This window comes from Dicentrarchus labrax, unplaced genomic scaffold (assembly GCF_905237075.1).
Source record: "Dicentrarchus labrax unplaced genomic scaffold, dlabrax2021, whole genome shotgun sequence".
Classification (NCBI taxonomy): Eukaryota; Metazoa; Chordata; class Actinopteri; family Moronidae; genus Dicentrarchus; species Dicentrarchus labrax.
In genome coordinates this window covers 25,394,544-25,407,967 of record NW_026136720.1, presented here as the reverse complement: position 1 = coordinate 25,407,967, position 13,424 = coordinate 25,394,544, and the positions used below count along the sequence as shown (strand labels likewise).

Genomic DNA, 13,424 nt, shown 5'->3' with positions numbered 1-13,424 from the left:
TTATACTGATAGCCACAGATACAAAAATAGCCCTAAAATTGTAATAGACCTTAGTTTACCCTTAAGTATCTACAATGCTACGAGTAATAGTTACAGATTGATTGATTAATTGATTTGTCAGATTGTAACTTGTAAACATGGATTGATAGAATTCATTTCAAATTAATAGGACCGCAAAACACTTTGCAAAATGATGAATCATATCTTGACATGGATACAGATATCATTCGTGACCCTTTTTACAGCCGGACAGCCTAATAGGAAAAGAAAGCTGATATTGTTAGACTGCCCATAATTATTTGGGTAAGGCTGTAGAGTGCATTCAGTAAACAGAGGTACTCTTCTAGAGAAACGGAGAAACAGCGTATTCACTTCCGTTTTCAAAATAAAGGTATTAAGAACAGTAAGCTATAATTCAAACCTACATTTAAAATAAAATGTTACATTAAAGTGTTTCATGTGACCATGTTGAATAAAAACATACTTAATATCAAGCATTTTTACTGCACCAATTTGGAGAAATTCAACAATAAAAGTCCATATTTGTACAACCAACAACCGAAGCTTGATTGTCAGCCTGGTGAAAGCAACTGTGCAGGGGTGTTGTGGCTAATCAACACATGGCTCATTTGAATATTAAAATTAGCCATGTGTCTTGCTTAAGGCTGCGCCTGTATCTAGTGAGCACTAGATAGTATCTAGTGAGCACGAGATAAGTATCTTGTGCACACGAGATAAGTATCTAGTGCACACGAGATAGTATCTAGTGCTCATGAGATGCTATCTTGTGCCCAGACCCAAAAGACATGAAGAAGAAGAATATTATAATACTATAAAAGATTACGGCCAAGTGTTTAAAAAAGACAAAGGAAAACGTACCTTTTTACTCTCCACTCCAAAACTTAGCCAACTTTCTTCTTCTTCTTCTTCTTCTTCTTCTTCTTCTTCTTCTTCTTCTTCTTCTTCTTCTTCTTATGTCTTTCGGGTTTGGTCCCACGGGACTGGTCCATCCCTCAGGTCGGGTCCACCTAGTGGCCTGGCGCACTTCCGTTTTGTGGAGCGAATTTGCAGTGTGTCTCTTGCAGTTGTTTTGGGGTTTTGTGTGTTTTTGGTATTTGCAGCATTTTTCTTTGGCATTTGTTTTGTGGGTTTGTAAGTTTTTGCTTCTGCTTCGTTTCTTTGATTGCAGCATTTTTCTGTTGCTGCGTTTTATGTGTCTGTGTGTTTTTGGTTTTGCATCATTCCAGTGTTTGCAGCGTTGCAAAAAAACCTTGGTAGTACTCTTTTACCTGTCATCATATTGTATATATTCTCATTTCTCTATGCATTATTTACAGTCGGTGCAGCTTCAGAGGTACCAGCGGACTCCCTCCACCACCTCTGAAGAATCCATAAGATTCCACAGCTCTGGGTCTTTGGATCTGGATTCAAAAGAAGCAGCAGAACAGCCAAAAGAGGTACAGATAAAGTCCTCATAAGAAAATTATTCAAAAAAGGAAAAACAAATAAGTGTGTTTGTTGTTGTTTAGCAGGCTGCCTACTACAACTAAAAGAATTCCCCTTTTGTTGGATGTTTCTAGGTGGAGCTCTCATCCTCTGCCCCAACCAAAGAACCTTTCCTCCGCATTGGATCCAAGAGGATGGGCAAAAACTTTAACCCCTTCTCCTCCTCGTCCTCCTCTAAGCCTCAGGGAGCAGAGAAGGAGTCCCAGCTACCCACCAGACTACTTCAGCTGGCTAAATCCAAAGAGAAGAAAGACAAAAAGAAGAAGACCGGAAAGGGGGGGGAGCAGACACAGAAAGGTACAATGAACAAAGTTTATCCTGACATTAGCAGTTTACAGTTTATTCACCTGTAATTTATCTGTAGATTAGGGGAAGAATGTCTTTGCTTCTTAAAGTCTGTTTGACAACATGGATGCCATTGAAAATACTACGCAATGAAGAAATGGTAAATGGTAAATGGCCCTGCACTTATATAGCGCCTTTCTAGCCTTCCGACCACTCAAAGCGCCTTTACACTACATGCCACATTCGCCCTTTCACACTAAAGGTTAATTAGAGCTTCTTTTCCTTACTGCTGACTCTCATGTCTGTACAGTAAGTATGAAGCTACAACCAGGAGATCCTTAGCCTATCCTAGCATTTAGACTGGTAACGGGGGAACAGCTTGCCTGGCTCTGCCCAAAGGTAACAAAATCCTCCTACCGGCACCTCTAGCTCACTGACTAACAACTGTACAATATGTGTAAAACCAATAATTCACAGTTTAACAGTGTGCCAGAGTATTTATTGACTATTTATATTTATAATAACTTGTGTCTTAATGTCCCTTTAGATAGTACAGTGATGTTGGATCATCAGAATGATGGAGACATCTTCTTCTGCTGAGGACCTGCACTTGAAATTCTAACCAGACAACTGGACAGTGCAGCAAACAGGACCCACATTGTTCATTAACTCTATATTTGGGAATAAAATGTGTCTTTGCTGACAGTCTGGCCTCTGGACACTGTCTCTGCCTTCTTGTCAGACCATCATAGAGAGAATCCAGCTGGGTTCACAGGCTGACAGTCTGACTTTACCTGCTTGTGTCCCAGGTAAACAAAGGTAAAGACCTCTCAGAGACACCAGATGAAGTTATGTGGAGTGGATGATTCAGTCAGGAGGACTTTATTGACAAATGTGCTAAGAATGTTCTCTAAAACCTTTCATCATTTAGAGATGTGATTGAAAGCCAAGGAGGATCAAACAAGCAGTGTGAGGAACACAAGAGGAAAGCAGATTCTTGATTTCTTCCATCTCTCAATCAGAGATCATGTGTTAGACATGGTCTTTAAAGTCTTTAGATTGTAAACTGTAACAAACCTAAGCTTCTACATCGAACAATAGCGAGTGCCATTTTTGCGAATGCTAACTTTGAATGCTGTTGACTCCTCAGTTTTTTTATTGCCTTTTTTAAATTGATAGTGACAGCTGAAGGTAGACAGGAAAGGGGGCAGAGAGAGAGGGGATGACACGCAGCAAAGGGCCGCAGGTCGGATTTGAACCCTGGGCTACTGCAGCAATTTGGTACATGGTCGCCAGCTCTACCAGGTGAGCTAACCGGGCACCAACTCAATGAACTGTTAATCTAATGTGTGATTTCTGTGTCCCTACAATTTAAATCTGTTTTTTATCAGTCAAGCTGACAAATAAGACATAAGAGAGTAACAGATGCCACATGACATAGTGTTTGTAACAGTTAGAAACCCTTTAGGCTACTATTTCTTACTGTCAACATTTTCTGCTGAGGTCAGTGTGCACAACAAGGCTACAGACTTCCACACAAAATCTATCAATGACACATCAGCTAGCAGAGAAAATGGTTGAATCTATAGAAACAGGCATGTTTCATTGTCAATGGTCAGGACACAAGACGATAGTGAGAATGCTCAGCAAAGACTCAGTGGCCCTGTCCCCAAGTGCATGTTCAAATCAGATGTTTTCAATCCTAATGTTGTCAGTATGGACAATAGAACTCAGTATGAGCTAAAATCTTTAATTGTCATTTAATGTGACAGTCATGGCAGTGTAATTGTCACTGAAGCACAACAAGATCAGGAATACAAAAACTTCAACAACTTTAAAAATGCACTTTACATGAGAGAGTGATGTTGTATTTTACTGGTCTGTCATTTCCTAATAATTTAAACAAATTAATTTAATTCAATTAATAATAAATTTTCAGTGACTTGGTACTAATTACAGGGAGAATCCTTGAAATATAAGTAATTCTAATCAAATTAAAATTAATTGATTAATTAATTAGTGCAAAAGTGTACCAGTTGAAACTGTATCTGTTCACTATAATTCATATCAAATGACAGTTCCTTGTAGGAAAACTAGTAAATGACAAGAAAATGATGTGGAAGTGACAGAACCGTAGAATAAAGCATTACCCATGACAGCAGCAGTAGTTATGTTGTTGTGGGACTGGGTCAGAATTCAATATTATTGAATATAGACTTTACTAGATTTATATTGAGATGATATTGAGGTGTTATTGTTTTTACTAACTTCTGATCAGAACTAATGATTCCAAGCACATATAAATGAAACCTTCCATTTATGAGCAGTCAATAAAATTTTTTGAAATGAATCTGAATCAGAAACAAATTACCAAATTTAAAGAGAAATGTAAGCTGTTACAAACCCTATTAATTTATTACTTTTTTTGTATGTATTTAATGTGTTGAATCAGGATGTTTTTAATGCTTGACCTCTGTTATTTTTACAAAATAAAAAAATATATATTTTGAAATTCCTACAGATAAATGGTGGATCACATATAGTGTAATGCTATTTGTAAATGAAACACCTTAAGCTGTCTAAAAGATTAACTAATTAAGCACACAGTACAAATCTGTTCACCTTCTTGAAAAAGAAACCTTTTTATTTTTCAACACTACATTTCAAGCAAAAGGTACAAAGGTTTGGGGTTGTGATGTTTTCTTAGTGTAAAACACAGCAGTAGTGCCACCTGTTAGCAGCTAGTGCCATGCTGTGAAGAGGGAAATTAGTTTAAATACCAATTTAAAGTTTTTCCTGGGGATGGACCAGGAGAGGGGGGCAGAGAGAGGGGATGACACGCAGCAACGGGCTGCAGGTCGGATTCAAACACTAGGCCGCTGCAGCAAAGACTCAGCCTCGGCACATGGGACGCCAGCTCCACCAACTGGTTTTAAAGAGTTCGGTCTAGACCTACTCTATTTGAAAAGTGTTCTGAGATAACTTCTGTTATGAATTGGCGCTATGCAAATAAAATTGAATTGAATTGAACTGAGCTAACTGGGCACCCAGTATAAATACCAATTTACATTTATCATCTGCCCCCCCTTGATCGAGACAATCCCCCAAAATGATGTCCTTCAGTGGGTTTGACTAAAAAGACATTTCACTGCAGTTTTATTTAGTGGAAATAAAATGCAGGGACATTCTCAATTGTTTTACCCTTGTACAGTTAAATACACAATCTGAAGCTGTTGGATCCCTAAAACATAACAAGCTCAATCACAAACACAATGTTTGAACATATAGTTTATTGTTTTGAGGAGGAAATGAAACCTGAAATCTTAAGTTTTGCTGAGAACTGAGCATGCTTGGAGGCCTGGCTGTCATCTCCTCCACATTGTTCCCATTCAATCCGCACTGTTAACTAACACCATTAAGACATTTTACAAACTCACATCCAACCTTAAAGTTTTTGCACTGTGAGCTTTCTGACATGTTTGTACTGAAGACAGAAGGTAAAAAGTTGATTTTTTTTCCTCTCATTTTATGTACAAAGGGCAAAGCAACAAATTTTGTAAATATATTTTATGTACACATTTGAACTTTAGTATTGATTGATTGTGGATTTTGTTTAGTTGGTAAATTTTAAAAAAATAAATAAAGCTTTATTTATCGGTCTTGTTCCTATTTTGAAATTGTACAGTAATTTTTCTCTCTTCAATAAAAAAAGCTGTTTGTCATGTGTCATGTGTCATTGTGTGGTTCTTTTGATGGAGGGAGAACACAGGACGAATACACACAAATTAGTGCTGGCTAGCTAACTACATTGTCATCTTTAGTAAGTGCAACATACTTCAATGCCCTTGTAGAGGTGAGAAGAGGAGTATAAGTATTATGTAACTGGCCAGATGTAGCCAAGGAATTATTGCTGGAAACTAATGTGTTAGAAGCAGGAGAAATTGATATGGATGTGAGCAACTTTGACATGGGCCAAATTGTGATGGCTAGACGACTGGGTCAGAGCATCTCCAAAATTGCGGAAATGTTCCCGGTCTCCAGTACCTATTAAAAGCTGTCCAGGAAAGGTAAAACCGGTGAACCGGCAACAAGGTCACGGGCAGCCAAGGCTTATTGATGCACGTGTGGCAGGAAGGCTGACCCGTGTGGTCCGATCTAACAGACAAGCTACTGTAGCTCAAATTGCTAGTTCTGATAAAAAGGTTTCAGAACACACAGTGCATTGCAGTTTGTTGCATATGGGGCTACGTAACTGCAGACCAGTCAGGGTGCCCATGCTGACCCCTGTCCACTACCGAAAGTGCCTATAATGGGCATGTGAGCATCAGAACTGGACCACGGAGCGATGGAAGAAGGTGGCCTGGTCTGATGAATCACGTTCTCTTTTACATCTTGTGGATGATTGGGTGCATGTCCATCGTTTACCTAGGGAGCACATTGCACCAGGATGCACAAAAGGGAAGAAGGTAAGCCGGCGGAGGCAGTGCGATGCTTTGGGCAATGTTTGGCAGGGAAACCTTGAGTCCTGCGATTCATGTGGATGTTACAGAGAATGGAAGCCCAAATCTGTAGGAAAGGTCTCTGTTGATGAGTCTGACATTCATTCAAATGAAAAGGAGGTGATTCTCCCAGCTTTTAACCCACCCTTAAACACAAGTGCGTTTCTTTACACAATATTCAACAGCCACATGAAAACCTGCAAAGACTAAACCAGTAAAAGAGCTTGAGTCCTTTTATAAAGTCAAACCCAAAATTTTAATGCTGCTCCTTCAGCTTTTGGCTTCTATTCTCTTCCTGTGTTCCTTTCCAGTTTCATGGTCATCACAGAGCTGGTTGAACAGCAAGTTAAGTTGGTCCATCTTCTCCAATATTCTCCCATTTCTGATAGATGCCACCAGGGTGGAGGGTTTCTGAAGACCAGGCCTCAGTGATTACTATACAAAAGCACACAACCTTTATAACTTACTGTAGCAGGTCTTCCTGAAACCATGGGTTCCCCCAGAACACAACAGATCAATTATCCAACAAAAATTTATTCTTTTTTCAGATGCATACACTGTCAACACAAATACTCACCACAAAGACTAACTCCAGCAGTCCTCTCTGGTGTGTGTGTGTGTCACAGCCATCTCAGGTCCAGCACACGACTGCATTTAGAAAAGTAAGAGTGATTACTCGCTGAGCACCAGCTGAGACCATCAACTCACGTGGCACTGCTCTCACAATCCATCTCCACATCTCTCTCCCTCCTGCAGCTAAGTGTAAACCACACCCACGTCCACACTTATCTTCACTACTTTCCTGTGGGGCTGGTATCAGGAACCTTACTTGAGCTTCATCATGCTTTCTATTTCTTTCTTTCTTTCTTTCTTTCTTATCTGAGATAAACAGTAAAGCATGGTCAAGTTGCATAGATGTAGAAGTAAATTCAGTGTGGGGGTTGGGAAGTAGCCTTATCTTCACATAACATAACTACCTTAGTTTTTGTACACACACACACATACACACACACGAACCTCAGTATTTGGATGGAGCATTTATTTAAAAATGCATATTGTTTCTAATTTCAAAAGAGATGGTAGTTTGATATATTCCATAATGTGTATTACCACATTACCTGGCTACTCACAAGCCTAACTCTTGAAAAAGGGCATCATTATGTAATCATGTATGTTTGTACCACTACCAAAGACTGCCAGTGTAAAATCTGTAAATGCATTGATTGAGTTTTAACTGTATGCCTTAAGCGTGAAGTGTGCGTGGTGCCTTTCGTTCCAATCATTACCTTTGTTCAAAGTCATCCCTGTTGGCTATAATTTCTGATATTATTTCATTTCATCAAAGAAAATTAGCTAGATATTAATCTAAGTGACCTAAGATGAATATTTGTACATTAGTAAGATGCTTGTGAACTACTTAAATCTGTATGGTCGAGCATGCTTAGTTGATATTTCCTGGAAGTCTTACATCTGAAATCATTCATTTTCAAGCTTTTGTCCACAGTGGTGAGACTACCTTAAATTAAGACACTGCAATTAATCTGATTAAGTATTTATTACATTATACATTAACAGAAGACTTTTAAACTCACTGTAATTAATATTTTTTTGTGAAGAATTAATCTTCAATTCTCTTCAAAAAAGAGTTAGGCTAAGTGGTCCTGATCCACTAATAATTTTATCATTATTATTATGATTTCTATTCTGCTAACACAGTGAGAAAAGGGAAAAGTTGTATTACAAAAAAGGAGAGGTGGTCAGGACCAGTAATTTTAGTGCCCTTTGTGCCAGGGAGCAGCTGGTCCGTTGGTATGTGCCAGTAAGAAGCTGGTCATGATGACCACTGTGCCACTGGTCGCGACCAGTGTCTTTAGCGCACCTAGTGGTAGTGACCACTGGTCCGTGCCAGAGACCATGGTCCCTGGACAGACCACGGAATCGGCTACAATCTCTGCTGCATTTTAATTGTCAAAATACCACCTACTCTGAGTTGACGTGTTTCATTGGTTTTGGTGGTCCACGCGGGTTTGGTGTAATGGTGCTATCCATTTGCCTCGTAAATCCCCCGGCCAAGTTGGAAAGTGTTTGTCGGCCGCTAAAGGCTTATTGTAATTGCCAGCGCTAATGAAAACCCCGAGCACCACAATGATGAAAAGACAAGCCAGCCTCGGCGGATTTCACTTTAACCCTTGTACTATCTAATAAAAAATGCTTCAATAAAAGATAAAGACAAGAGAGGTTTGACGATATTAAACATAGATGTTTTCATATATAATGAAGTGTATAGTAATTGAATATACTATTGGTTTATTGACTCTATTTTCTTCCTTTTGACAGTGAGTTGGACCTCTTTCAAATCTGCCTCCAGAAAAATCTGAGGGCAGAGGCCACCAAAAGGCTTCAGGACTTTGAAATAAAAATGAGAAAAGCCCTCCAATCAGAAACATTTCTGAAAAAAGATTGTACATTTTTGTTGTTGTTGTTGTTGTTGCTAAATGCAAGTTCTTACTGTACCATTAAGGATAGATATTTAATAAAGATGAGCAGTTCTGGTCTCAAATAGTTTTATTTTTCTTCTGCAGAGGGATCAGTTCTTACACAGCATGTGGATTTTTGTGAGAAATGACATATCCAACTGAGTGAGTGAGGGTTTTATAGTATAGACCAAACAATTGGTTCTTTTGTTATTTATATTATCTTTTTTTTATATAGAAATGATATACATGGGCACGGAGGTCCTTTTGTGACTTTTTCCCCTATAAATCTGGATTTTCATGAGAAATTAGACTTACATTTTCTGATTGGTCAATGTCTTGTGGGTAAATTTATTTAACACAAAATTCCTTCATTTGATTCTCTGATGTGCAGTTCCCTTGATGATCCTCTGGATCTTTTAAAAAGTAGGCTAAACCTGATCTAATGAACACACTTTTTTGTTATTGGTTACATTTATGTAATAAAAGGAAAACGTGTAGGCTATAATATCCGTCTCTGTACATAAACTACAGGAACACAGGAAAGATTAAGATGTTGGAAGTAATGGTAGCCTAAAGACCACGTTGAAATTATTATTGTCAGTTTTACCAGAGAATGTGTTTTACTAAACGATTTATCATAATGGGAAGTAGTGTTTTTAATTTTAATTTGAAAAAACTTCCGGTATGCTACGTAATGCTACGTCACTTCCGTCATGCCAGGGGCTTGTGTCACGTCAGGGCTTCTGCTCCGGGCTGCAGCTGGATAGTATTGGAGTGTACAGTTGACGCTGTAGCCCATAGCCCGCCAGAAAAGAAGAAGAAGAAGAAGAAGAAGAAGAAGAAGAAGAAGAAGAAGAAGAAGAAGAAGAAGAAGAAGAAGGTTGACACTGAGGATTGGTTAGAAAGACGTCAGTCACGATTAAATCAAAAGCCATTGGTTGTTGGTCCCAGTGCAGTTTTAATGGTATGCTTAAACCAGAAATACAGGCAGACGGTCAGACGCAACGCCAGTCCAGGTTTTCTCACAGAAATATGTTTTTACCCACGAAGCCGATGCTCTACATTCTTTGGATTTAATTTACACCTACAAGTATTACGTTATAAATGTGAGTAAAATGCCTGTTGTTTGTATTTATTATGCGGGCAGTCAGCTACCTGCAGACACTGTTTAGCTATCTTAACTATATTGTCAGAGAAATTACCTGTTTTATCAGCTGAAGACTACTTCAGATCACCACATATACTATATTTAACGTTACTCCTCAAAGTTTTGTTTCGTGACTACTTACCACAGTTTGCGAATTTGTTTGCTGTAAGCTGTAAATGGAAGTGGTTCAGTATGGCCATCATCAACACAACATAGCAAAGCTAGGTCAGCCTCCTTTACTGTGTAACTGTGGGGCTAAATTTGTTTGTTATTTCCCAATTGAAAATATGGACATGGCTAACTATCTAAGGCACACTGTGGTACGTTTAACTATCGAAAACGTTGTTGGTTACATATTCAGTGTAATTCACTAACCACAACCAGACGCAGGTATTGCTGCTCGAATGCAATAAGAGCAAATTATTAATTGTTATTAGCTTGAAAGCTAACTAATGCTAGCTAATTTCTAATGGCCGGGAGATTGCTTACAGTCTGAATCAACTTGTGGGACTAAAACCTATTGGTTGTAACATTAAGGTTCCCTAATGTAAGCAGATGCAGGGCTGCCAACTTAACTTACTTATTTTCCAGGGAGATTTGGTATCGGTGAAGTCGGTGCATTTTATAGGGAGGCCTTATACCACCGTAACCCATTACCATTACCCACCGCAGTGGTCACTACTCCTGTCTTTTTTTTTTTTTTTTTTTAAGTTCAGCAGCCAAATTAACAATTAAAGCAATAATTAAGGTCAATGAATCAAGTTTACAAAGTTCTAGTGAATTTATTGAGTACTTGTGTTGCATAAATGGGGAGTCGGGAGGACAAAGGGGAAGGGGGGCATTGAAAATAGGACTCTTTGGTGAATTTGGAGAGGTTAGCAATAGCAAAGTAGGTCAGTCAGTAACATTGTATGAAAAGTAAATGAAGGCGTGGACAGCAAAAAAAGATACATTATTACAGAAATAAGGACATTATCCATTATTAGTATATTTTGTATCTCAGCATTCACATCATTTGACAAAATGTTTTTCTTGGCACCCAGATAGCTCACCTAGTAGAGCTGGCCCAATGTTCATGCTGCAGCAGTGGTTTGACTCCTACCTGTGCCCCTTTTGTTGCGTGTCTCTCCCTCTTTTCCTTCCACTCTTCAGCTGCCACTATCAATTATAGACAGAGATTAAGTCTGCAATGTAATCACTCACTACTGACAAAGCACCTGGGGTTGAATACTATGGATATTAAGTGAACTGGTCAGCATCCTGTTGCTCAAGCTCGTGTTCCATACGCAGTCCATAGGTGCGAGCAAGCAACATCCTGGGTATTCGCCAAACTGACAAACACAGACTGACACATTCATAGATAGAACGCTAGAAAATATATTCGGATCATATTTTGAAATGTTACTTGGCCAACCCCAATTTAACTTAGGCTAACATACTGTTAGTTTGATGCCCCTGCCACAAATGTTTGTAACAGAGATAGTTCATAAAGTTGCCTCTTTTTTTTTTCACAAACCGCGCGCCATTCCCAGCAAAAATGGACAGTGAAAATCGTTTGTTATATATAGTCATATCAACATATACACCTTTCACCATAGTTTCAATGTCTACATCTGTAGAATATGCCACATACATGGAACAAAAGTATATATATATTTTTTTTAAACTCAACACCCCATTTCAGATTAAAAGCTCTTTGGCATTTCTATAGGCCGAGTCCATTCATATGTTAACAAGGATTTTATTATATTGTATTTATCAAAGGCAAACTAAGTATAGAAAGATAGTCCTGGCAGCAGCAGCTCTGCAGCAGCTGATTCAATGTTTGTGTAAACACCTTACAGCACTGTAGCTGTTACATTCTGTTCAGGTGGGCAGTGTGAACCAGGGCTAGCAGAGGGGTAGTTACGCTACTTTAGTCAGCCGTGCGCAGAAAATCTCAGGTTGCCAAACAATAGTTATTGTATGTTGTGTTTTCTGCCAAAGAAAATAAATACAAAGTCCCTGTTAAAGTAACAGTGCTTTGGCGTCTTTCTGTAGCCTAACTTTTTACAGCAGTTCAATTTAACTTTATTTGTATAGTGCCAATTCATAACAGAAGTTATCTCAGGACACTTTAAAGAGAGAGAGATAGATAGATAGAGATAAATAAAGAGACAGCAGACTGTAAGAAGGTAACGCCTGCTAGTTAGAGCTTTGAGTCTGACTAAAGATAATAAAAACCAGATTGCTAACGGCTAACTAGCTAACCCTTCACACACCGATGACACAGCATCGGGATCGATTTGGGTTTCAGTATCTTGCTCAAGGATTCTTCGACATGCAGCCAGAGGAGCCAGGGATCGAACCACCAACCTTCCGATTAGTGGACGACCCGCTCTATCTCTGAGTCTCATTTGTTTTTCTGAGACCATCTGACTAATATTGGGTTGACTAAGACTCTTCTCAGCAACTAACGATTAAGTTAACTATTAGGGGGAAGCCCTAGAAATAGAAATAAAATGGAAAGTTCTGGTTTCTCTCTATACTTACTCTACACGCACTTACCTTTACCTCAGGCAATCTTCTGTTACAGTCTTACTTTTTGATATTATCAAAGGAAACCTGAATATGGTAATTACATATCCACGTCTTAAAATTAGATAAAGGAATTTTCACAAAAGTTTAATAATTTAGTTTTAAGACTTCCCCAGACATGACCACCTTTTCAATGCATTGTCTTATCACACTCCATAGCTCTCTTACTCAGTCACACACACACACACACACACACAAACAAACACTGAGTGACCCTGGGCAACAAATCTAGTGGTGCAGGTATGCTAGCTGTGGGTAAACAAGCTCAGGCCTGCTGACGACCAGCGTCTCTACAAGGCAGTCTATTCAACTGCTCTGTTAATATTCCACTGGTGAGCTGTGCAACTGCAAGACAGTAGTATAGTGATACACGGGATAGTCTGTGTGTCTGCATATGCGCTTGTAGAGGGAAGGTAATGTCGTCTTTTCTGTATTTGCTTGTATCTGAAACAGCTTTATTTATGAGGAGGTGATCTATAATATAACAATACATAATATTGTCTTATTCTTGTCCGAAACCGAAAATGAGGAAACCAAGGCCGAAAACCGAAACACCGAAATAAATTGTTATGCCAATTATTAGTACCATTGCATTTATGGCTATGACTGTGTACTAACCTCACTTAAGTCAAGGCATTGCAATTCAAAGAATAAATCAATTACAAAAGTATGAAAATATTTATTTAGCACTGACATTATAACAATGCACAATATAAAATAAAATTCAAAATAAAATGTTTAACTTGACCCCACTCAGGTGTACATTAAATAAATAATAATGTGCAGGCCTATAACTGACTGGCCTACTGAAAGATTGTAAAATTAAATATGCATTTAAGTCAAGTGCATTTTAAAATTTTCTCTGTAGGACTACTACAACAAAGTGCATTCAGAACAAGACTGCAACTGCTGGAAGAAATAACAATATTTTCT

The 13,424-nt window shown here is 38.6% G+C and overlaps 2 protein-coding genes across 6 annotated transcripts in view; both read left to right on the top strand.

The window, feature by feature from the left end:
• The window catches only part of akap13 (A-kinase anchoring protein 13), a 137,239-nt gene extending 131,722 nt beyond the window's left edge, over nt 1-5,517 (top strand). For all 5 annotated transcript variants that reach the window (XM_051383118.1, XM_051383117.1, XM_051383116.1 and 2 more), the window contains 3 exons: nt 1,338-1,457; nt 1,581-1,803; nt 2,339-5,517. In XM_051383118.1, coding sequence (XP_051239078.1) covers nt 1,338-1,457; nt 1,581-1,803; nt 2,339-2,391 — 396 coding nt within the window. In that variant the 3' untranslated portion in view covers nt 2,392-5,517. The remainder of the gene's footprint in view (nt 1-1,337; nt 1,458-1,580; nt 1,804-2,338) is intronic.
• Nucleotides 5,518-9,535: 4,018 nt separating this feature from the next.
• The window catches only part of LOC127353720 (kelch-like protein 25), a 53,897-nt gene continuing 50,008 nt past the window's right edge, over nt 9,536-13,424 (top strand). The window contains exon 1 of the mRNA XM_051383221.1: nt 9,536-9,873. The gene's annotated coding sequence lies outside the window, so the exon portion shown is untranslated. The remainder of the gene's footprint in view (nt 9,874-13,424) is intronic.